The sequence below is a fragment of the Canis aureus genome, chromosome 12, assembly GCF_053574225.1.
Source record: "Canis aureus isolate CA01 chromosome 12, VMU_Caureus_v.1.0, whole genome shotgun sequence".
In the NCBI taxonomy this organism is placed as follows: Eukaryota; Metazoa; Chordata; class Mammalia; order Carnivora; family Canidae; genus Canis; species Canis aureus.
The window spans coordinates 33,720,974-33,744,219 of NC_135622.1; the positions used below are offsets into that span (position 1 = coordinate 33,720,974).

Consider the following 23,246-nt stretch of genomic DNA (forward strand, 5'->3'; position numbering starts at 1 on the left):
TGACTCCAGGACTATGCCACTTTGCCACAGCAAAATGATGCCTCACACCATGCCTCTTCACTTGTGTGATTCAGTTCCAAATCAATCTCACTCACCTGAGCCTTACAGATGGAATCCATATCAAAAGTCTGCACCTTGGTGGCTCATTTGGTTGAGCGTCTAGCTCTTGATTTCAGCTCAGGTCATGATCTCAGGGTCCTGGAATCAAGCCCCACATCAGGCTCTGCACTCATTAGGGAGTCTACTTAAGGATTTCCCTCCCTCTCCCTCTGCCCCTCCCCTCCTAAAATAAATAAATGAATCTTAAAAAAGAAAAGTGTGCATCTTAGCTCAGAAAAAGATTGAAAAATGTAGTTTTTCACGTTTTATATTGAGAAGTGAGATTTTGATTCTGAGAAATTATCAAAATGTGGAGAGAGAATTCTAAAGACTTTGGGTAGTTCCAGGGGTGCCTGGCTGGCTCAGTTGATAGAGCATGTGACTCTTGATCTCAGGGTTGTGAATTCAAGTCCCAGTTGGGTGTAGGGCACCTGGGTGGCTTAGTTGGTTGATCTTCCAATTCTTGGTTTCTGCTCAGATCATGATCTCATCAAGCCCCAAGTTGGGGTAGTACTCACCAGGGAGTCTGCTTGAAGATTCTCTTTTTTTTTTTTTTTTGGATTTTATTTATTTATTCATGAGAGACACAGAGAGCAAGAGAGGCAGAGACACAGGCAGAGGGAGAAGCAGGCTCCATGCAGGGAGCCTCACCCGGGACTTGATCTTGGCACTCCAGGATCATGCCCTGGGCCGAAGGCAGGCGCTAAACCTGCTGAGCTACTCAGGGATCCGCTGCTTGAAGATTCTCTACCTCTGCCCCTGTCCCTACTCTCTCTCTCTAAAATAAATAAATAAATAAATAAATAATAAAATCTTAAAGACTTTGGGTAGTCCCAAAAGAAAAGATGTTCCCCACACTCCCTACCTCATTACAAAGTGTTATTATAAATATTCCACTAAGTCCACTTAAGAAGGCTTACCTCAGGTGCCTGTATGGCTCAGTTTATTGGATATCCAAGTGTTGGTTTTGGCTCAGGTTATGATCTCAGGGTGGTGGGATCAATCCCCTTGTCATGCTCTGTGCTCACAGAGAAGTCTGGGATATTCTCTCTCTCCCTCTCTCCCTCTGCTCTCCACGCTGCTTATGCACTCGTGAGCATGTGTGTGCACATGTGCATATGCATGTGCATATGGGTTCCTGCGCATGTAGGTACATGCTTATGTGCATGCCTGGGCATGTGAGTGCACTTGCACATGCTCTCTCTTTTTTCTCTCTCTCTCTCAAATAAATAAATCTTAAAAAAAGAAAAAAAAAGAAGGCTTACCAAGGCTACAATATTCCACAAATACTCTAATAGGCTAAAAGTCAAAGAGTGAATGGAAGCCTCACTGTCAAACTATCCATATCATGAAACTTCTTTCTCTCAGATGTGGCTAAATGAGGATGCCAGTGTTGGCCTCCATGTTAAATAGCAGAATGCTTCATATCTTTCTTCTTTTCCAGACAAAAAAAAAAAGAAAAAAAGAAAAACAAGTTCTGATATTTTCTCTCCATGAGATCTTGTATCCTGAGTGCATGTTTCTGCCTTTGGAGAAGTCTGCTCCAGACCAGCGAGACTCAAGAACCAGTTGGTTTTTCTGGATCACAGCAAAAATGAGAAAAATACGGACAAAAAAATAATTTTTTCCTTAAGCCAAATTAATTCAAAAGTCTCTCCTTTATTTAGGGATTATTCTTCCTTCTTTTTTTTAAACTAAAATGTCTTATCATTTGTAAAATGATAGCCATAGGACATGGCAGTATTAAGTTCTTTCTTGGCAACAACAACTACAAAAAAGTCAATTCCTCTAAAATATTTTCAAATTGAATTTCTCTGTGAGGATAAAAAATCTGTAGTTTATTGTTCTAGATTAAATAGTATTTCAAATCATTCCTGCAAAAAGATTAGGGAGAAGTTCAGAAAGCTGCCTAGTAAATATAAGTGCAGGAAGATACTCAATCATGTCATTAGGAAAATGCAAATGAAAACCACAATGAGATGTCATTTGATACTAATCAAAATAGCTATTCTTTTTTAAAAAGAGGAAAATAAAGAGTATGGGCTGGGAAATTGAGAACTCCCTCCTGCACTGCTTTGGGGAATATCAAATGGTTCAGGACCTGTGGACAACAGTTTGGTGGTTCTTCAAAAAGTTAAACCTAGAATTACCACATGATCTAGCAATTCCACTCCAAGGTATCTACTCCAAAGAATTGACAGCCTGGGTTAAAACAGGTCCTTGTCTACCAATGTTCATAGCACCATTGTTCACAATAGCCAGAAAGTGGAAACAACCCAAATGTCCATCAATAGATAAATAGATAAAGAAAACGTGGGATATAGATACAATGGAATATCATTCAGCCTTAAAATTGAATGAGATTCTTGATACATACTTCAACATGGACAAACCTTGGAAACCTTATGCTAAGGGAAAGAATCCAGAGACAAAAGGACAAATATTGCATGGTTCCACTTCTATGAGATACCTCAAATAGTCAAATTCATAGAGACAGGAAGTAGAATAGTGGTTACCAGATGCTGGGGAGATACAGTTTAATGGGACAGAGTTTCAGTTTGGGATGTTGAAAAATTTCCAGAAGTGGGTAGTGGCGATGGTGACACGACACCCTGAATGCACTTAAGGGCACTGAATTGTACATGTAAAAATAGTTAAATTGTAAACTTTACGTATATTTTACCACAATAAAAAGAAGGGGGGTGGGGAATGCCTGGGTGGCTCAGCGGTTGAGCATCTGCCTTCGGCCCAGGGTGTGACCCTGGAGTCCCAGGATCAAGTCCCACATTGGGCTCCCTGCATGGAGCCTGATTATCTCTCTGCCTGTGTCTCAGCCTCTCTATGTCTCTCATGAATAAATAAATAAAATCTAAAAAAGAGAAAAAAAGAACCAACTACTGATCCATGTAATAGCATGGATGAGAGAGACTTGCTATTTCAATGACATTATGTTGAGTAAAAGAATCCACATACAAAAAGGAGAGTACATAGTTCATGATTCTATTTATATAAGTTCAAACAGGTAGAACTATTGACCTGTGGTGATACAAATCAGAAGAGTGGTTATTTGGAGTTAGGCTGGGATAAGTAAAGAGCAATGAGGGAATTTTCTAGAGTGATGAAAATGTTCTACATCTTGACTGGGGTTACACAGATGTATACAATTGTCAAAACTCATGCAACTATACATCTAATATCTGTGCATTCAGCTCTATGCAAAGTGTATGTCAATTAAAAACAAAACAGACAAAACAATATGATGAACTAAAATAGAACTGAATTGAAAATAGACATTTAAAAGTAGAGTCATGGGGCATTACAAAACAAAGTGGCTCTCAATACTCAATACTGCCTTAACAATTCAGGTCTTGCTGAGTTGCCAGAGCTCATCTCTTCACTGCCTGCTCAGTGGCGGTCAACACAAAAAATTCACAATCCCCAAGAACTTGAAATATTTTTTCATTGTTTCTTGTTTTTTTGTTTTGTTTTGTTTTGTTTTGTTTAGTGTTAGATAACTGCGCTAGCTGGCTATTAAGACAAGGGAACAAAAGAAACTGAGCTAGAGGAGAACATTAACCTCAGTTCCAAAGTGTTGCTTCCCCAAGTGTCTCCATTATGGTCCATGAATTCTCGAAATTTCCTAATTTTCAGAAAAACACTCCCCTCTCTACTGGTTTTACTCTGTGGCATTCTATTCTGTGAGGTGTTAATTTAGAGAAAAACAAATTAGGTCAGAAAAATATTCTGTCTGGTTTTCTGCTGAAAGAGGCCCAAAGGATGGATTAAATCATCAATGCAAACCAGAATGTAAATCCCAACCAAACCTTCTGGAAACCACACCCAACTTCCTGGGTAATAGGGCAATGCCTGGGGAACCAGAGTAGTCAGGGCTGCCAAGAGGGAGGAAAAGAGACAAGCGAAGGGAGGATCACACACTATTTTAGGAGCTTTACTCTAATTATGTCACTTAAAAAATGTAAACAAGAGTTTGGAAAAGAGAGTCAAAGAGAGGTTAAAGAAAAAAATGTCTTGCCTATCTTTACCCACCAAGTACAAAGTCATATCTCAGCAGAAGCTGACAATGACAGATTCCAGGAAGGACTGGGTGGAGGTGGCTGCCAAGAACAGTCACCTCCTAGGAACTCCAGTACCTCCTTCCCTACCCCCCAACCCCCACCCCAGAACAGGTGGCTGGGCTTTTGCAAGACTTGTCTAAACAGCCAGTAAAAGAAAGTGCGTGTTTAATTTTGGAGAAAAGACCTGCTGTTTTACATGATTATTTTTAATTAGCTATTTTCTGGGGTTGATTAAATTTGGATATAATTGCACCTTGGGAACTATTTAAGAACCTCAGATTGTAAACCTAGGGCATCTCAGGAATTCAGGGATGGGTTGTCACTCTATGACCAATTGCCAGTCCTGAAAACAAGCATCCTTTGTCCACAGAAGAGATCGTGGTCATGCAAATTTTTTCTGGTTCTTCTTTGCCTGGAAAGAGAATCCCATCTGGTCGACTTCTCTCTCCAATCCATTTTCTTGTATGAAATATGCAAAACACAAATGCATGAGCCACCAGAGCAGCAGATTATGTCGCCTGCATGTAGCAGATAAAATTGAAACATGACAAGAAGTTAAAATTTGCCTCTGGGAGATGCACGTAAAAGATGCTTTATTTGCATAATGATTTTATAAAAATTTTAATAAGTCCAAGATGGGAAGTCAAATAATTAAGGGGGAAAAAAAAGAAATTTGCCAGTTTGGAAGATTCAGTCATAAATAAAATATAAGAGAAATAGTTTAAGGATCCAGAATATTTTAAACTGAGATGTGAACTTGCTTTATAAATAGAAAAACGTAAGATATGTTTTATACTGTTAAGATTCTATGTCTAACCCAATTTACAATGCACTTTCACACCCATTATGCTATCTAATCCTTATGACTAAGTGGTAAGCAGAGAACATATTATTAGCTTTATTTTACAGATGAAGAAGCTGAAGCTTAGAACGATTTTGCCTAAGTTCATACATGAGCTTTAGTTGGAACCCACAAGCAGGTTTTGACATTCAAAACTCCTGGGCTGTTGCCACAATACTCCACTACTTCTATTCTCTTGCTGAAAATATTATGAAGCTAAATAATAAGTTAATCAGAGAGCAATCTCTTCAGTTAATTATATTTATCAGTACACATTTAGAAAGGCATTATAGTGTGGCAGTTAAGAGCATGGACTGCTTACCATTGCTTAGCTGTGCTGCCTGGGGTAAGATACTAAACCTTTTTCTCCCTCAGTTTACTTATCTGTAGAATAGGAATACTAAGAGCACCTGCCTCATAGAGGTTTTAAAAGCAATACTTGAGTTAATACATGTTAAGCGCTCAGTGCAGTGCCTGACTCATAGTAATCATTTTGCAAGTATAAGGTATTATTCTCTTTGCAAATTAATTTCTGTTTAGGTTATTCTGGTATGTATTGAAATATTAATTATTTCAAGTAGCTGTATTAAATTTGCAGATTAATTTTACGTTTAGGTTACTCTGATAAGCACTGAGATATTTTAAGTAGCTGTGTCTGCTGTATTATATAGATCCTAAAATCCATACACATTAAAGACTGAAACCAAATATCTCATTTTACTATCTCCAGCATGCTCTTGCCAATTATGAGTGAGTGTCTTTTTTTATCTGATTAAGGATCTGACCTCAGAGTCAGTTAACCTAAAGTCATAACAAAACACTGCAATTTACACCTATTCTGAATCACCCTAGTCTAAGAATCACAGAGACTTCAATATAACTTTGAACAGGCTTTGCCCTTTCCAAAATAATGGTCAAACTCATCTTGCGTGAATAAATTTACTGTGGAGAACATTATTTAGATATCAGGTCCCTTCTGGTTAATGTTCACTAGCAGACTTTGTTCCTGCCCTCAAGATTCATATAAAAACAATCAAATACACAGTCAAGAATCACTGAATCTTCTTGCATCAGACAGCAAGATGCTCTAAACACCTTCTGGAGCCTGGTGGAAAGAACACAGCAACAGCTTGAAGGAGATTCCATCAGGTAAATGAGAGACTATTTGGATATTCAAAAGAATGGTGACTGTAACAGATTTTAGCATGCTGAATTTCCAAAGTCTATGAATCCATGGAGATGGAGGAAGAGAGGAGAATAGAGAGAAAAGTAGGGCAAGGCAAAAGAAAGTTTTTCTGTATAGAAGGATTCCAACTAGGGGTGCCTGGGTGACATAGTCAGTTAAGTGACTTGGTTTTGGCTCAGGTTGTGATATCAGGGTCCTAAGATTGAGCCCCATGTGGGGCTCTGTGCTCAGCAGGGAGTCTTCTTAAGACTCTCTTCTGCCCCTCCACACTTTCTGTCTCTAAAATAAATAAATAAAACTTTATAGAAAAGGATTCTAGCTAATGAACCAACAAAATGAAAAAGCAACCTACAGAATGGAAGAAAATATTTAAACCACGTATCAGGTAAAGAGTCAATATCCAAAATATATTAAGAATTTATAAACTCAATAGCAAACCCCACCCCCTAAACAATCCCATCAAAATAGGTAGAGGAACTGACTAGACAGTTTTCCAAAGAAGACAGACAAATGGCCAACAGGTACATAAAGTGCTCAACATCACTAATCATCAGAAATGCAAGTCAAATGCAAGTCAAAACTATAGTGAGATCTCACCACACATCTGTTAGAATGGCTATCGTCAAAAAGACAAGAAACAAGTGTTGGCGAGAATGTGGAGCAAAGGGAATATTTGTACATTCTTGGTGGGAATGTAAATCAGTGCAGTCACTACGGAAAATATTATGGAGCTTCCTCAAAAAATTAAAAATAGAACTACCATATTACTGATCCAGCAATCCCACTTCTGGCTGTATATTCAAAGGAAATAAAAATAGGATATTGAAAAGATAGCTGCACTCCCATGTTTATTGCAGCATTATTCACAATAGCCAAGATATAGAAACAAACTAAGTGTCCATCAATGGATGAATGAATAAAGAAGATGTGATATATATAATGATATATATATATATATATATATATATATATATGGTGGAATATATAATTTTTCCACCATTATATTCCACCATATATATATACATACATACACACACACACAATTTTCATCATATATATGATGAAATATTATTCAGCCTTAAGAAAGAAGGAAATCTTGCCATTTATGACAACACGGATGGACCTTGAGAGCATTATGCTAAGTGACACATGCCAGATAGAGAAAGACAAATTTACATGATCTCATTTATGTGTGGAATCTAAAAAAGCTGAACTCACAGAAAGAGTAGAATTATAATTATCAGGGGCTAGGGGCTGGAGGAAATAGGAAAATGTTGGTCAAAAGATAAAACCAGCAGTTAGAAGATGAATACGTTCTAAGCATCCGATACAAAGTATTGTGATTAACAATATATTATATATTTCTAAGTTACTGAGACACTCAATCATAAATGTTTCACCACACAAAAAAAAGAAATGATAATTATGTGACCTGAAAGAGATGTTAGCTAACACTACGATGGTAATCATATTGCTATATAGAATTGTACCAAGTCAACACATTGTACACCTTGCACTTACCCAATGTTATATGTCAATAATATCTCAGTAAAAAAAGAGGAAGAATTCCAGCGAGTAAGTGTTCAACGGATGATGGAAATTTACCATATTGCAACTTCAATAATTTAATTAATGCCAGTAAGGAGTATCTAAATCAGTGGTTCTCAAATGTCAATGTGTATTAGAATCAATTAGAAGCTTGTTAAAACACAAATTACTGGATCCACCCCCAGAGTTCAGCTGGTCTGGGGGCTGAGGGTGCTAAGAATTTGCTTTTTTATTCAAGTCCCATATGATGCGGATTCCAGGATCACACTTTAAGAACTATTGGTTTGAGAACCCATTGGGTGATGGTTTGTTAAGGGACAGAGTATTCACACAAGCAAGGATTATTTAAAATAAACATATAAAAGGGGAAAAAAAGAATCAGAGTAAATCAGCACCTTTCTCTGGCTAAGTTCAGATACTGCTCCTGTTGTTATTTTGTCCTAGAATCACAGGATCTGAAAAGGGCAGACCTTCCTTGAAATACCAGGCAAGATCACATTGAAAGGTTATAAGCATTTTAGGACCAAGAAATCTAATTTTACTTTTGGTATTAACAGACTTGTTTGACCTCAAGCAAGTACTGATTTTTCTTTAGGCTCCATCCCTTTACTTACAAAATTAGGATCCTGAACAAAATGTTTCCTATAAGCCTAATGGCAGAGGGTCGCAATTCCTGAAGAAATTATGCTCAGAGAAATTACTGCATTTCGTGGCTTTGAAGTTAGAAAAGAGCAACACAGAGACACCCATATCTAGTGAAAAGTATTTTTATAACATTGCATCAGGGATTTCTTTTTCTAAGAAAGTTGCTTGTCTTAGCATCTTAGCAATATAGATTTTAAAAGAATATGAAAGAGAAATGTTGTAAGACAAGTTAAAAAAAAATCAATGCTGCTGCAGCCACTCTGCTTTCTATAGCAGTGGGGGTGGGGGATAGGAATCACTTTACTCTGCAGAAATAAATTAGCTCCGTTCTCTGGAACAAGTACTACCTCCTTGCTAGATATAAAACCATAAACCACTCTTGTGAAATTTTGTGTGATAATGAGGAAGACTAAATCAGAAAATAATGTGTCTTTGCTCCTGACAGCCTGTAAAAGACAGCTAGTTTAATACTCAATCAGGGACACCAGGGTGGCTCAGTGGTTGAACATCTGCCTTAGGCTCAAGATGTGATCCTGGGGTCCTGGGATCGAGTCCCGCATGGGGCTCCCCCCGGGGATTCTGTTTCTCCCTCTGCCTATGTCTCTGCCTCTCTCTGTGTGTCTCTCATGAATAAATAAATAAAATCTTTTTAAAAATCCTCAATGCAGTTTAGACAGGCCCCACACTTATCTTCTTTACATAGTCTCCATTCCAGTCTCAAAGCCATTTTAAGGAATCAATGGAGTTGGATCTATAATGAGCATAACTGAAAGGGTACCTCAAAGACCACTTCTCTAGCTCCTGCCTTTTTACATGAATTTCATCAGTAAAGATCCTCCTGGCTGGGGAAAGGGCAGGTCAAAATGATGGGAATGCAGCCGGGGAAAAGTGGTTTCCCAAAGGAAAGCTCCCAAAGGAAAGAAGGGGGAGCTGGATAGGCAAAACTAAGGTTACATGCCAGGGTTTGGTTCAGTGAATTCAGAATCTCTGAGGAAACGGGAGTTTGGACCCTGGCAGGTGAGGGCCTTGGAAGTGAGGCTTGGGTAAGGAAGGGGGAAATGGAGCAAAGAGGCAGCCAGGTGGGCGGGATGGGTGGGGTGACGCTTTGGGCAGCTTGAAGGCGAACCCTGTCAGCGGGGGAAGAAGAGGATGACCCAGAGAAACTGGACTGGCTTTCATTTTTTCCTATGTTGCAAGTGGATTATAAATGTCACTTTCAGCAGAGCTGATAAGACTGAAATTATGCAGTTCTGGGCTCAACATTCTCATATATTTTTATCCCCTGCCTCAATCAGCACAGCCTTCTCCTCCCCCTACTCCACACACTCCCAGTCCAGCAAGATGTCGTTGTGTCACTGTCCATCCTAGCTACGGGCTGTGGAGCTCAGAAGGCAGGGCAAAGCAAGCGCTGAACTGCAGTGCCCACTTTTTCAGGCTCTTTTTAGCTCTAATCTCCAAGTGCCCTGGAGTGAAAGCCAAAGTCAGATAGATATGCCAGACTGAGAACCCAGGGGGAAAATCATGTCCAGTCTTTGGCTCGCCTACATTCCATGATAATTATATACAACAGAAACACATAATTAAAGACATTCCAATGTGCACTTAAGCAAACACATTTATTTGGCTTTAAGAAAATGTCCTAATACTGCAAAATATAAAAGATTTGTAAAATGGTAGGAAACAGCTGCCCACCGCCCCCCACCCCGGGATGGTGTTATATCATGCTAAATTAACTTAGTAATGGGTCTCATTTTGGGGAGACTCAGTGCTGGTCTCATTTTATGTAAAGCAAATGTAAAGCATATACAGATAACAAACATAAAAATATGTTATGGTTTCACAAACTTAGGCCAAAGATCCATTTTTCTAGGACTAAGTTTTAAAGGTAGGAGTTACATAGTGACTCAGGATCAGATTTACCTCCTAAACACAAAGCACTGAAGAGCAAGAATGGGATTGAGCAGGGTGACTTGTTCAAGTTACAACCTGCTGTCAGCCCCAGCTGGACCCGACATATTCTCACACACTGATGTCCTTCGAAAGATCAAAGAATAAGCTGTTGGAACTTTCCTCTCTTGAACGGTCTCATTTTTCAAAAGATAAATCTGAAACAGCAATGTACAGAGAGTCCTTGGCATGGGGAACCATGGAGATGAAGTGCAGTAGGCAAGCACGGACTCTGGTCCGCCAACAGCATTGCAGTGGGTGAGGTAGGGCAAAGTGCTTAAATTTGCTGAGCCTCAGTTTTCGCCTCAGAAAAGTGGGAATACTAACCCCTGCTTCGTAAACCAAAATGTAAGTAAGGTATACCTGGGACATTGGAAAGGCTCCAAAATGTTCGTTTCTTCTGCCCACAGCCAAACCAGTTCTTTGAAAGCGGCACCCTGGGGTGATACACATGGTCCTTGAATTAAGATGAAGGAGAAGGATGTGGCAGGATGGAAGAGCTCCAGGTTGATGGTTTTGATTTTATTAATGAGGTAAAAGTCAAGGTCAGGAGCAAAAAGGAGGTGGAAACAGGTGGGAGAAATAAAGTAAGAGGCAAAGGTGTAAATTAGGTGTTCCAAAGACTGGTTCAGTTTACAAGGCTTGTGATCATGAAATTATGGTGACACCAGCTGAGCACAGCCCAGATCACATGTGCAGGCACAGAACTGGTGGGTGGATGGGGTTATCGGAGGCTGAACTTTTTTGCAAGGCAAGTATGGTAAAGGGAGAAAGGTAGGGAAATGGAAAGTATTCTCAAGGGATTGATCATAGTGGCAAACATGGGATTTAAACCAAATAAGAAGAGAAGAGACAGTAGGCAACTGCCCTGAAAGTGGAATAGAATAGTGCGGATATTTATTCCTCTTCCAGTATAAATTATATCACCTTTCCCCTTAGAAGGCAGAAGCAGTTAAGGCCAGTTTTGTTTTAGAATAATAATTATTTATCTGAATCACACCAGCAAACTAAACCCAGAAGTTTATTAATATGAGCAAAGACAGGGCAGTCCCGGTGGTGTAGCGGTTTAGTGCCGCCTTCGGCCTGGGGCCTGATCCTGGAGACCTGGGATCGAGTCCCGCGTGGGGCTCCCTGCATGGAGCCTGCTTCTCCCTCTACCTGTGTCTGTGCGTCTGCCTCTCTCTGTGTCTCTCATGAATACATAAATAAAATCTTAGAAAAAGAAAAAAACAAACAAGGACAGTTTATTCTAGGAATGTATGGGTACTTAAATATTACATCAAAAGATGAATGAAGAATAACCAAATGCTCATATTATTAGGTATAGTACTGGTTATTTATTACTGTGTAACAAACCACCCCCAAAACCTCAGGGTGTAAAGCAACCATTTGCTTACACTCACAAATACTGAGGGTCAGTAATCAAATAGAGCACAGCAGAGACCATTTACCTCTGCTCTACAGTGTCCAGAGCCTCACTGGGGAGACTCAAAGTGTGGGGTGTCTTGATGACTGAGGAACAGAATCATCTGGAGGTATCATCACTTGCTTGTTTTACACTTAATGCTGGGATGTCAGGTGGAAAACTCATACATGGCCTCTCCAGGTACTTTCTGCAAGGGTTAATCTGAACCCTCTCATAGCATGGCTGATGGGATCCAAAAATGAGCATCCCAGGAGCAGAGGGTAGAAATGCATTGCATTTTTATGATCCAGCCTTGCAGGTAACATACCATCATTTTGGCCATACTCTGTCCAGGCAGTCGCAGAGATATTCTCAGGGTCATATAAACCCTACAACTCAATGAAGAGCACATCAAGCATGTGGGGTGGGTGATAATATTTCAACCTCTCAAAAAGTATTATCTGCTACAGATACTAAAAAAATCATTTGATAAAATTTACCAGCCCTTACCTTTTTAAAGCCCTAGGAAGAAAGAAATGGGTATGCATTAAAAGCAGGACTTCAAAAAGATATTTGTACAACCATGTTCTTAGTGGCATTATTCACAACAGCCAAGAGGTGCAAGGAATCTCAGTGTCCATTGACAGATGAATTAATAAACAAAATGTGGTATATCCATACAATGGAAGATTATTCAGCCTTAAAAAGGAAGGAATTCTGACACATGATACAACATGGATGCAACTTGAGGGCATTATGCTAAGTGAAACAAGACAGTCACAAAAAAGACAAATATGATTCCACTTAAATGAGGTACCTAAAGAAGTTGGACTCATAGAAACAGAAAGTAGAATGGTGGACTCATAGAAACAGAAAGTAGAAGGAGGAAATGGAGAATTGTTGTTTAATGGGTACAGGGTTTCAGTTTTGCAAGATGAAAAGGGTTTTGGAAATTGCACAAAAACGTGAATATACTCAACACTATTGAACCATACACTTAAAATGGTAAGTTTTATGGTATATATATTTAATCACAATAAAAATAAGAAATATAAGGAAACATGCTAAGGAATACTATGGCCTTATTGCAAATTGGCATGCTTTATAATGAATGCACAGATGGAAGCTAAAAAACTCTATCCCAGGCTCTCTTTGTGGCTAAGGCTCAAGATGTCCCATCAAACAGAAGCATGCATGTGAGATTTTAATCTGAAACCAAGTCATCTGTGGAGAGGCAGTGTGCAGAGCATCTGCATTGCTGGTGTAGACCGCGGCAGAGGTGGCCTGGTTCTGGAGCTAGCCACAGTAGCAGTAGCTTATTAATTTGGCAGATGACTTTTTGATTCAGCAGCTTTCAGCATCAGTAGTGGCAGCATTTTCAATTTTGGTCAAGGCAGAGTGGAGAGTGGTTATAGGGTCCAGGTCTTGCTCCTCCCTCCCTCCTTATGAAAAGGCTGAAGGCAAAATTGTCAAGGTTTGCACAGAAAATGATCATAAACATAGGGAATCAAAAACACTATTTTAAAAAGAAAACTGTTGGTGTGAATGAAAAACTTCATAAAGTAGCCAGAGTTAAGATAATTATATGAAAGCAATGGTTAGATTAAAAAAAAAAAAAGATTGGGTAGAAATGTAATTTCAAAATTCCATTCCAAATGACAACAAAAGTTAACAAGAACTAGGAATAAACTTACAAGAGATGTGCTTAACCTAATAGGCACATAGATTCCATCTCAAGTCTTTCTCCCTCTGCTTCTCCTACCTAAAATCAATAAACAACAGAAAGGGATATCGTAACAAAATATTTTGTGAGAACTGGTCCCACTGGCTTCAGTAAGAAGATAATCTATTTTTGCCTGATCAGCTGAGAAAATTAAAATTCAATTCTTGAAGCACCTGGGTGACCCAGTCAGTTGGGTGACTGACTCTTGATTTCAGCTCATGTCATCATCTCAGGAGGGTGAGATGGAGCCCTGCATTGGGCTCTGCACTGAGCATGGAGTCTGCTGGTCCCTCCCCCTCTCTGTCTGCTCCGCCCTCTCACTAACTTTCTCTCTCTCTAAAATAAATAAAATCTTTTTTAAAAAATTCAATTCTTAAAAAATAAATAAATTCTTCTATAGCTGTTGGTGTTGTTTTCCATCCTCAGGCTTTGTTGTTTTTGTTTTAACTTCTATGTTAGAATTAAGAAAACAAAAACTAGACACCCCATAAATCAAGGCAAACTTTTTCATTTCTAGGCAGAGGAGGTTAAGAGGAAATCAGTTCTGAAGCAGTAATGCTTCTGCCTCAGGGACAAGAAAAGTTTAATATAATCCTTATGAAACTATGTTTCTGGCATTCTCTTCATAAGCCACGCATGTATAAGTAATTTTCAAAGATTTGGGGAAATGTGCTGTTGCACAAGGGATGATGGGATGTGCTATTTGTTTTTGTATTACTTTTCTCTCTCTGTCTTCTTTTAGAACTGCTGGTAGTTTATTGACCACCACCACTCCCCAAAAAAGAGATTGTCTCTGTCCAAAGCAGTTAAAGAAGAATAGATCTGATGAAGTTTGAATGCTTTAGCCATATTTATTCTAACTAAACTCTGTTTAAGGAACATAACCAAAATTAGGGTAAACTGCAATCTCTTTACTGAGAGATGTAGAGCTATATCAATTTCTGTGCATATCATGAGAAAGGGATCAGTTTAGGAAATTATGGATGTATTTCTATAATCAATGAATTTAAGGTGCTTATATGGATGCATCATGATTAAAAACATCGGTTGATATCCTGTAAACAGTATTTATACACAAAAGTATTAGTTGGGTCTGCTGGGAAGACCCAACTGAGATGAAGCTAAGAGTGCAAAAGGCTTACTGAGAAGTTAATGTCCATGAAGGGAGAAAGGAGGAAGCAAGACCAGGCAGAGGAGCCAGAAGACCACAATGCAGATCTGCAATGACTCTCCCATCCCAGTGGGGAGTTCCAGAGCAAAGCTTGCCCAGTAGAGGAGTCCTGCAATGGGTGGAAATGGCCAGTCTTTTGTTCTACCATCTTGCTGAGTCATCAATTGAGGCCACCTCAAGAAGAGTATGGCCTTGGCTCAAAAGCTGAAGGAGACGTGAAGGGGTTAACAGCTGGAGGCTGTCAGCTCACTGCATAATCCTTGAAGTTGGGCAATTGAGTCCTTTCTTTTTTTTTTTTTTTTTTTTTGCAAATGGAAGATACGTGCTTTTATTTAAATAGTTCTGTAGCGCTTTGGTTTTTCTAAATTAAATTTCAAACGTATGAAGAGTCAAGACAAATTGAGTCCTTTCTTAAAGAGATATCTGGGCTACACAGCATCTCCATGTCTGCCACAAGTTAGCATCAGTGTTACAGACAAAACAAATTATGTGCTGCTTCTTTACAATTTCCTATTTAAAAAAAAATGATGAGGATGTAAAACCTATAAACAACATCAGTTTTTTTAAGAAATGACAACTCATCAATTGGCTTGACTGGCTCTATCATTTATTTATTTATATACTTGGGAAAAAATAGCCATTTTGTACGTCACTTAGCTAATACAGTCTAGTGTAACTCCACTAGTTTGGCAGATCATTTTATCTCTCAATGGGGTAACAGCCCTGATATCCAAAGAATTGACAGCAGGGCTCCTGGCTGGCTCAGTCAGTAGAACACATGACTCTTAATCTCCGGAGTATGAGTCCCAACTCCATTTGGGGGTAGAGTTTACTTAAAAAAAAAAGAGACAGACAGAGGGAGAAAGAATTGACAGCAGATGTATCGTGGTATAAATTTATCTGCTGAAATTAAGCTACATGCTTTATAGAATGAATACAGAATAAGACAATAGTATTAAAAATGATAATTTGTCCTATATATCATTCGGGAGGTATTACCACTTCAAGAATACTATCTTAAAGTCCTTAGAGATACTAATATAATATGAATAGTCACTATTAGGTAACTAAGATGTTTTTGTCTTGGCTTAATATTACTATACCACTCCTAATGAGCACCCTAAAATACATTATGAACATTAAATAATTAGCCCACTAGTTTGTCTATATTTATCAAAATTGCAAATGTACTTTTCATGGACCCAGCAATCCCTCTTCAGGGAATTTATCCTCAGATATACTTGAATACAAGCAAAATAATTTTACTTGTTGCAGTGCTGTTTGTAATCAAAGATTAGGAAAAAACCAAATGTCCCTCAAAAGGGGACTGGTAAAATAAATTATTGTATATTTAGGTAATAGAATTCTACGTAACTACAGAAACATGAGAATTCTCTTTATATATGGATTTGGAGACATGGTTAAGATAAACTATTAAGGGTAGCAAAAACATTTAAAACACTGTTTGTTACAATTTGTTAATAAAACAGGAATGTAATAATACATATTTTTAGACCTAATAAATGAGTTTAGAATGTTGCAAGGCAAAATACAAATACATAAAAATTAATTTTATTTCTATATACTACCAATACACAACCTGATAATGATATTAAGAAAACAGCTATTTATAATAAGATCAAAAAGAATAAAATAGAACTTAGAAATACAAAAAAAGTGCAAGACATACACTGTGAAAACGACAAAACATTATTGAAAGAAATTAAAGATCTGCACAAGTGTTAATGACATTTCATGTTCATGAATCAAAAAAGTTAATATTGTTTAAGATGGCACTATTAACCAAATTGATCTACAGACTCAATGCAATCCCTAACGAAATCCAAACTTCCTTTTTTTGTGGAAATTGGCAAGCTGATCATAAAATGCATATAGAATTGCAAGGAACCAAGAATAGCCAAAACAATCTTGGAAAAAGAATAACAGAGTTAAAGACCTCACCCTTCCTTATTTCAAAATTTATTACAAAATACAATAATCAAGACAGTGTACAATTAGCATGAGGATAGACATATGGATCAATGGAATAGAATTCAGTGTCCATAAGCAAACCCTGACATGTATGGCCAATTAATTTTCAATAAGGATATCAACACATTTCAATGAGAAAAGAATAGTTTTTTCAATAAGTGGTGCTGGGATAACTGTTTATCCATCTATAAAAGAATGAAATTAGACCCCTTCTTCATGCCACACACAAAAATGAACTCAAAATGGATGATAGACCTAAATCTAAAAGCTGAAGTGCCAAAACTCTTAGGTGAAAATATAGAGATAACTCTTCATGATGCTGGGTTAGGCACAGTCTTTTTAGAAATGACACCAAACACACAGTGACAACAACAGTAGATAAATTAGATTTAAATGAAAAACTTTTTTTTTTCTTCAAAGGGCCAGTAACAAAATAAAAAGACAACCCAAAGAATCAGAGAAAATATTTGCAAATCATGTATATGGTAAGGGTCTTGTATTCAGAATGTAGAGAGAACTCTTATAATTCAATAATAAAAAGACAAATGGCCCAATTAAAGAATGAGAAGAAGATCTGAATAGACATTTCTCCAGAGAAGATATACGCATGGCCATTAAGTACATGAAAAGATACTCAGCATCATTAGCCATCAGGGAAATGAAAATCAAAACCACAATGACATACCACTTCATACCTATCTAGGATGGCTATAATAAAAAAAGACAATAAAAAACGTTGGTAAGGACATAGACAAATCATAACCCTCGTATATTGCTGATTTAAATGTAAAATGATGCGATCACTTAGGAGAAAGTTCTGGTAGTTCTTCAAAAGATTAAACGTAGGGTTACCATATGCCACAGCAATTCCACTACCTACTTACATACCCAGGAGAAATGAAAACATATGTCTACATAAAAACTTATACATAAATGTTCATAACAGCATTCACTACCCAAAAAGTGGAAATAACCCAAAATTTCATCGACTGATGAATGGACAAATAAAATGTGGTATATCCATGCAACAAAATATTACTTGACAAGAAAATTAATGAAATACATGCCATAACATGAAGGAACCCTTAAAGACATTATACTAAGAAAAAGAAGCCAGTCACAAAGACCACATATTGTATGTTTCCATTTATCTCTCTGGAATAGCCAAATCTATGTATGGAGGCTGGAAGTAGGTTAGCAGTTGCCTGAAGCTGGGGGAGGTTGGGGGAAAACGAGTGATGACTCTAATGGATATGAAGCTTATTTGAGAGGGGAGTGTGATGAGAATATTCCAAAATTGATTGTGATGATGGTTGCACAACTCTGTGAATATACTAAAAACCATTGATTTGAACACTTTATTTTAGAAAGAGAGAGAGCACGGGTGGGGAGTTGGGGGAGTAAAAGGGAAGGGGGGGAGAAAAAAATCTCAAGACTCCCCACTCAGCACAGAGCCCAATGTGGGACTCAATCTTACAACCCTGAGACCATGACCAAGAATTGAGCCACCCAGCACCCCGATTTGAAAACTTTAAAAGGGTCAATTGTACAGGATGTGAATTACATTTCAGTAAAGCTGTTTTTTTAAAAAATAACATATATTTGTACAAGTTACTAATTAACCACAAAAGCTAAAAATAACTTTACATTGGAGAAATTTGTCTGACTCCACCTTAACCAAGTAATCAAAGTTAGCATCACCACTGATGGAAGAAACTGTCTTCGTGTGCCCTCTGATGTGACAGTCCCAGAACATCTCATTCATGTACTATCCCTGCCAAAAAGACAAAACCTAACTCTTAACATGCTCCTCAAACAAATCCACACTGAGGAATATTATGTAACTAAATAGCCTGTCATCTTAAAAGCCAACACCAGGAAAGACAAAGAAAGACTGAGGAACTGTTCCAGATTAAAAGGAGACTGAGGAGCCTTGAAATCTGAACGCGGTCTATGATCCTGACCAGGAAAAGCAGTCTCTACAGAGAACATTGTTGGAACAATCGATGAAAAATGGTCTGGAGATTAGAGAGTAGTATTATATTGATGTTAATTTTCTGAATTTAATAATTTTACTCTGATCATGTAAATGAAAATCCTTGTTCTGGGAAATGCACACTGACTCACTGAAATGTTTGGGGTAAAGGGGATGATGAGTGCAAATGGCACTCAAGTAATTCTGAAGAAGTATTATGTGCACATATGTGTATGTATGTATGTATATACATATGGAGAGACAAGGACAGAGAGTAAATGATATGGCAAAAGTGGCAATGTCTTAAAAATTTGGTGAATCTCACCAAAGAAGACATAGACATGGCCAACAAGCACATGAGAAAATGTTCCGCATCACTTGCCATCAGGGAAATACAAATCAAAACCACAATGAGATACCACCTTACACCAGTGAGAATGGGGAAAATTAACAAGACAGGAAACAACAAATGTTGGAGAGGATGTGGAGAAAGGGGAACCCTCTTGCACTGTTGGTGGGAATGTGAACTGGCGCAGCCACTCTGGAAAACTGTGTGGAGGTTCCTCAAAGAGTTAAAAACTGCCCTATGACCCAGCAATTGCACTGCTGGGGATTTACCCCAAAGATACAGATGCAGTGAAATGCCGGGACATCTGCACCCCAATGTTTATAGCAGCAATGTCCACAATGGCCAAACTGTGGAAGGAGCCTCGGTGTCCATCGACAGATGAATGGATAAAGAAGATGTGGTTTATGTATACAATGGAATATTACTCAGCCACTAGAAATGACGAATACCCACAATTTGCTTCAACGTGGATGGAACTGGAGGGTATTATGCTGAGTGAAATAAGTCAATTGGAGAAGGACAAACATTATATGGTCTCATTCATTCGGGGAATATAAAACATAATGAAAGGGAATAAAGGGGAAAGGAGAGAAAATCAGTGAAAATGAGTGAAAATATCAGTGATCAGTGAGGGTGACAAAACATGAGAGATTCCTAACTCTGGGGTAGTGGAAAGGGAGGTGGGTGGGGGGTTGGGGTTACTGGGTGATGGGCACTGAGGGGGGCACTTGATGGGATGAGCACTGGGTGTTATGCTATATGTTGGCAAATCAAACTCTACTTAAAAAAATATACAAAAAAAATTGGTGATTCTACATGAAAGATATATGGGAATCCTTCCGCTGTTTTGAAGCTTTTCTCTGAAAAGTTTTTGAAATAAAACTTTTTCTTCATAAGAAATTTTCTGAAACTGGAAACTTGGAAACTTTTCTGTTAGAAAATTGTATTTGTGCCTGCTTGTTTTTGTATGGAGAATAAATAAGCCACTAATAAAAATTGTTACCTGTTAGTAGCAAGAATAGGTAGAAGCATTATAGCTTGGGGGCAGGGTAAAAAAGATACTTTTTGAATAACACGAATATATTACCCTTTTTTTAAAAAAAAAGATTTTATTTATCTGACAGAGAGAGAAAGAGAGAGCATGAGTGGCAAGGAGCGGCAGAGGGAGAGGCAGAAGCAGAAGCTCTGCTAAGCAGGTGGAGGATGAGGGGCCCAATGAGGGGTGAAGGGCACTCGATCCTGGGACCCTGGGATCATGACCTGAGTGAAGACTGACGTTTAACCTACCGAGCCACCCCGGCGCCCCTGTGAATACACTACTTATTTGAAAATTAAAATGCCAAATGATTCTAAAAATTAACCCTTGAGGGACACCTGGGTGGCTCATTTGGTTAAATGCCCTACTCTTGGTTTTGGCTCAGTTCAAGATCTCAGGGTTATATAGGTCTTAAGTAATTTGCTTAGGGCAACAAAGAACATTAAAGGACTGAGTTCGTTGACCTAAGTAGCTCTTATTTTCTGTCTTTGGTGGTCTCTCTAATCTTTAGTATCTGAGATTGAGAAGCTTTGGAAATGTTAGCCTTTTGTTGGTGAGAAGAGCAGAGAAGGGAAACTGGCAGTCCATATCGATGGCTTGTCTTCAAAGTGCTGTGTACTTGTGCTTACTTCTAGATTCTGGTCTATAGTTAGGAGCAAATAGATTTTACTTCCTAAGTGCATTTCTGAGACTGTCACAGTCCTGTTCAGAATGGTCTATGAATTCACTCGGCTCTCTCATTATTCACCCATTATAATCAACATCCCTCCTCTGTGTGTAGCATGTATTTGTAACATGTACATACAAAAAAAGAGTGTATGTGTTTAAATTTCAAAATAATAAGACAGGGGCATCTGGGTGGCCTAGTCAGTTGAACGTCTGCCTTCGGCTCAGGTCATGATCCCAGGGTCCTAGGATCGAGCCCTGTAACAGGTTCCTTGCTCAGCAAGGAGTCTGCTTCTCCTTCTCCCTCTGCCTTTCCCCCCACTCACCTGCTTGGGCTCTCTGGATCTCCCTCTCTCTCTTTCTCTCTGTCAAATAATAAAATCCTTTAAAAAATAAAATAATAAGACAAACAAGTCAATGTGTGCCTTAGTTCATTTGGGCTGTTATAACAAAATACCACATGGGGTGGCTTTCAAACAACAGAAATTTATTACTCACAGTTCTGGAGGTGCCAGTATTCCACAATTTGTTTACCCATTCTACTGTTTCTGTTATTACAATCAATTTCTGGAATATATATGCTATGGGAATATATCTATGCTTTTATCAACTATCTTTTAAGAAATAGTTGTCTGTAAATTGTGTACTAATTTATTTTCACATAGCTGTGGATGAGAATCTCCATTGCTTTACATCCTTGCCAAATCTTAGTATTCTTCAGCTTCTAGATTTTTGCCAATTCAATGGGTATGACATAATATTTTTCACTGTGGTTTTAACTTGTGTTTCCCTGATCACTAATGAGGTGAACATATAGCCATTCTTATTTCCTCTAAAGTAAACTACATGTTCTGAATACAAGTTCTTTTTTGGTTATGTGACTTTTAACTGCTTTCTCTTATTTAATGGCATATCCTTTCACTTTTTTATTATTTTATTTTATTTTAAGATTTTATTTGTTTATTCATGAGAGGCAGAGACACAGGCAGAGGGGGAAGCAGGCCATGCAGGGAGCCCCATGTGGGACTCGATCACAGGACTCCAGGATCACGCCCTGAGCCCTGAGTGGAAGGCAGATGCTCAACCACTGAGCCACCCAGGGGTCCCACCTTTCACTTTTTTTAAAAGTAAACTCTACACCTGATGTGGGGTTCCAAATCATAACCTAACCCGGAGGTCAAGAATTGCATGCTCCACCAACTGAGACAGCCGGCACCCTTTGTCCTTTCACTTGTTAATAGTATGTTTGGATTTAGAGAAGTTCTTAATTTTAATGAAATCACATTTGTCAAACTTTAAATTTATGGTTTGTGTTTTTTGTCTCTTATTTGAGAAATTTTTTCCTACTCTGAGCTCATCAAAACATGCTATATTTTCTTCTAATGTTATGACTTTTAGTATTTAAGTCTTCTGCCAAAGTGGGACTGTTTTGTGCAGCACATGAGTTGGGGATAGAATTTCATTTTTTCTGTATGTATTTATCAATTGCCTATATTCCACGTATTGAGCAGTACATCCCTTCCCTAATCATCTGCAATCAAGTGTCCACGTATGTGGTCCTTCCCTGATCCATTGGTTTGTTTGTCTATTCCTGTGTTGACACCACATTGTTTTGATTACTCTGGCTCTGTAATAAAGTCTCCATATCTTAATTTTTGCTACCTTGTTCTTTTTATAGAACAGGGTTTTGTCTTGTTTTTTTGTTTTGCTATCCCATATACATTGTAGAATCAGTTAATCAAGGTTCATGACAAACTCTGTTGGGAATTTGATTAAAGTTGCATGGGATCAGGATGCAATCAGTTTGAGGTGCCATTACAACTTGAAAGAGACTTTTGCAAAAAAAAAAAAAAAAGGCAAACTGGACTCTGGGGGGCTCTTAAAAAACAAAGGGCCAGGAACAGTCTCACATTATCTTGGAGAGCTTTTGGATCTTTTCTTCTAACCGTCCCTACCCTGCTCCCCACCGTCTTTGACGGAGAGATACAGATGGAGGAAATCAGAGTCGTAACTAAAAAGTGATAAAGGGTAGGTATGCGGTGGTTTCCTGGGTCACTATTTTCCCTGTTGTGGTCTCTTAGGGACATACTATTTGGAGAACTGGAATTGAAAAAGTAGGGGTTGGGAAGAGAGACAGGGTTAAGGAGGGACACGAAGCGAGGATATGCCGCTGGAAGAGGACTGTGGCTCTGCTGGTGGCTGAAACTGCTGTTTCTTCTGCGCACTGGGCTCTAAAGCTTAACGGTAAGAATCCTGAACCCGGGGCGGGGTGGGGGGGGGGGGGTCGGGAAAGACCTGAGAGAGAAGGGGGCGCAAGAGCGTGGAAAAGAGTTAGTTCCTCGGTGAGTGCGCACAAGGGAGATGAGGTGAAGCCCTGGCGGGGCGGGGGGGGCTGCTGTGGGCTCACCACGCGGACGGAACAGCCTAGGCAGGAAGCAGAACCTGATGGGTTAACAGTAGTCCACTTTAAGTGAGATAGAGCTGGAGAGATAAGTAGTGTGGTCTGATTGTGCAAGGTCATGAATACCGAGCTAAGGACTCTGGACTTTATCCTGGGATAGCAGTGAAGGCTCCTGAACAGGGAGGA

General features: G+C 38.7%; 1 protein-coding gene and 1 long non-coding RNA gene across 2 annotated transcripts in view; one reads left to right on the forward strand and one right to left on the reverse strand.

Annotated features, from left to right (window-relative positions):
• The window catches only part of CDKL4 (cyclin dependent kinase like 4), an 82,189-nt gene extending 80,327 nt beyond the window's left edge, over positions 1–1,862 (forward strand). The window contains exon 12 of the mRNA XM_077843542.1: positions 1,544–1,862. Coding sequence (XP_077699668.1) covers positions 1,544–1,580 — 37 coding nt within the window. The 3' untranslated portion in view covers positions 1,581–1,862. The remainder of the gene's footprint in view (positions 1–1,543) is intronic.
• The window catches only part of LOC144280952 (uncharacterized), a 65,765-nt gene that overhangs the window by 42,252 nt on the left and 267 nt on the right, over positions 1–23,246 (reverse strand). The window lies entirely within an intron of this gene.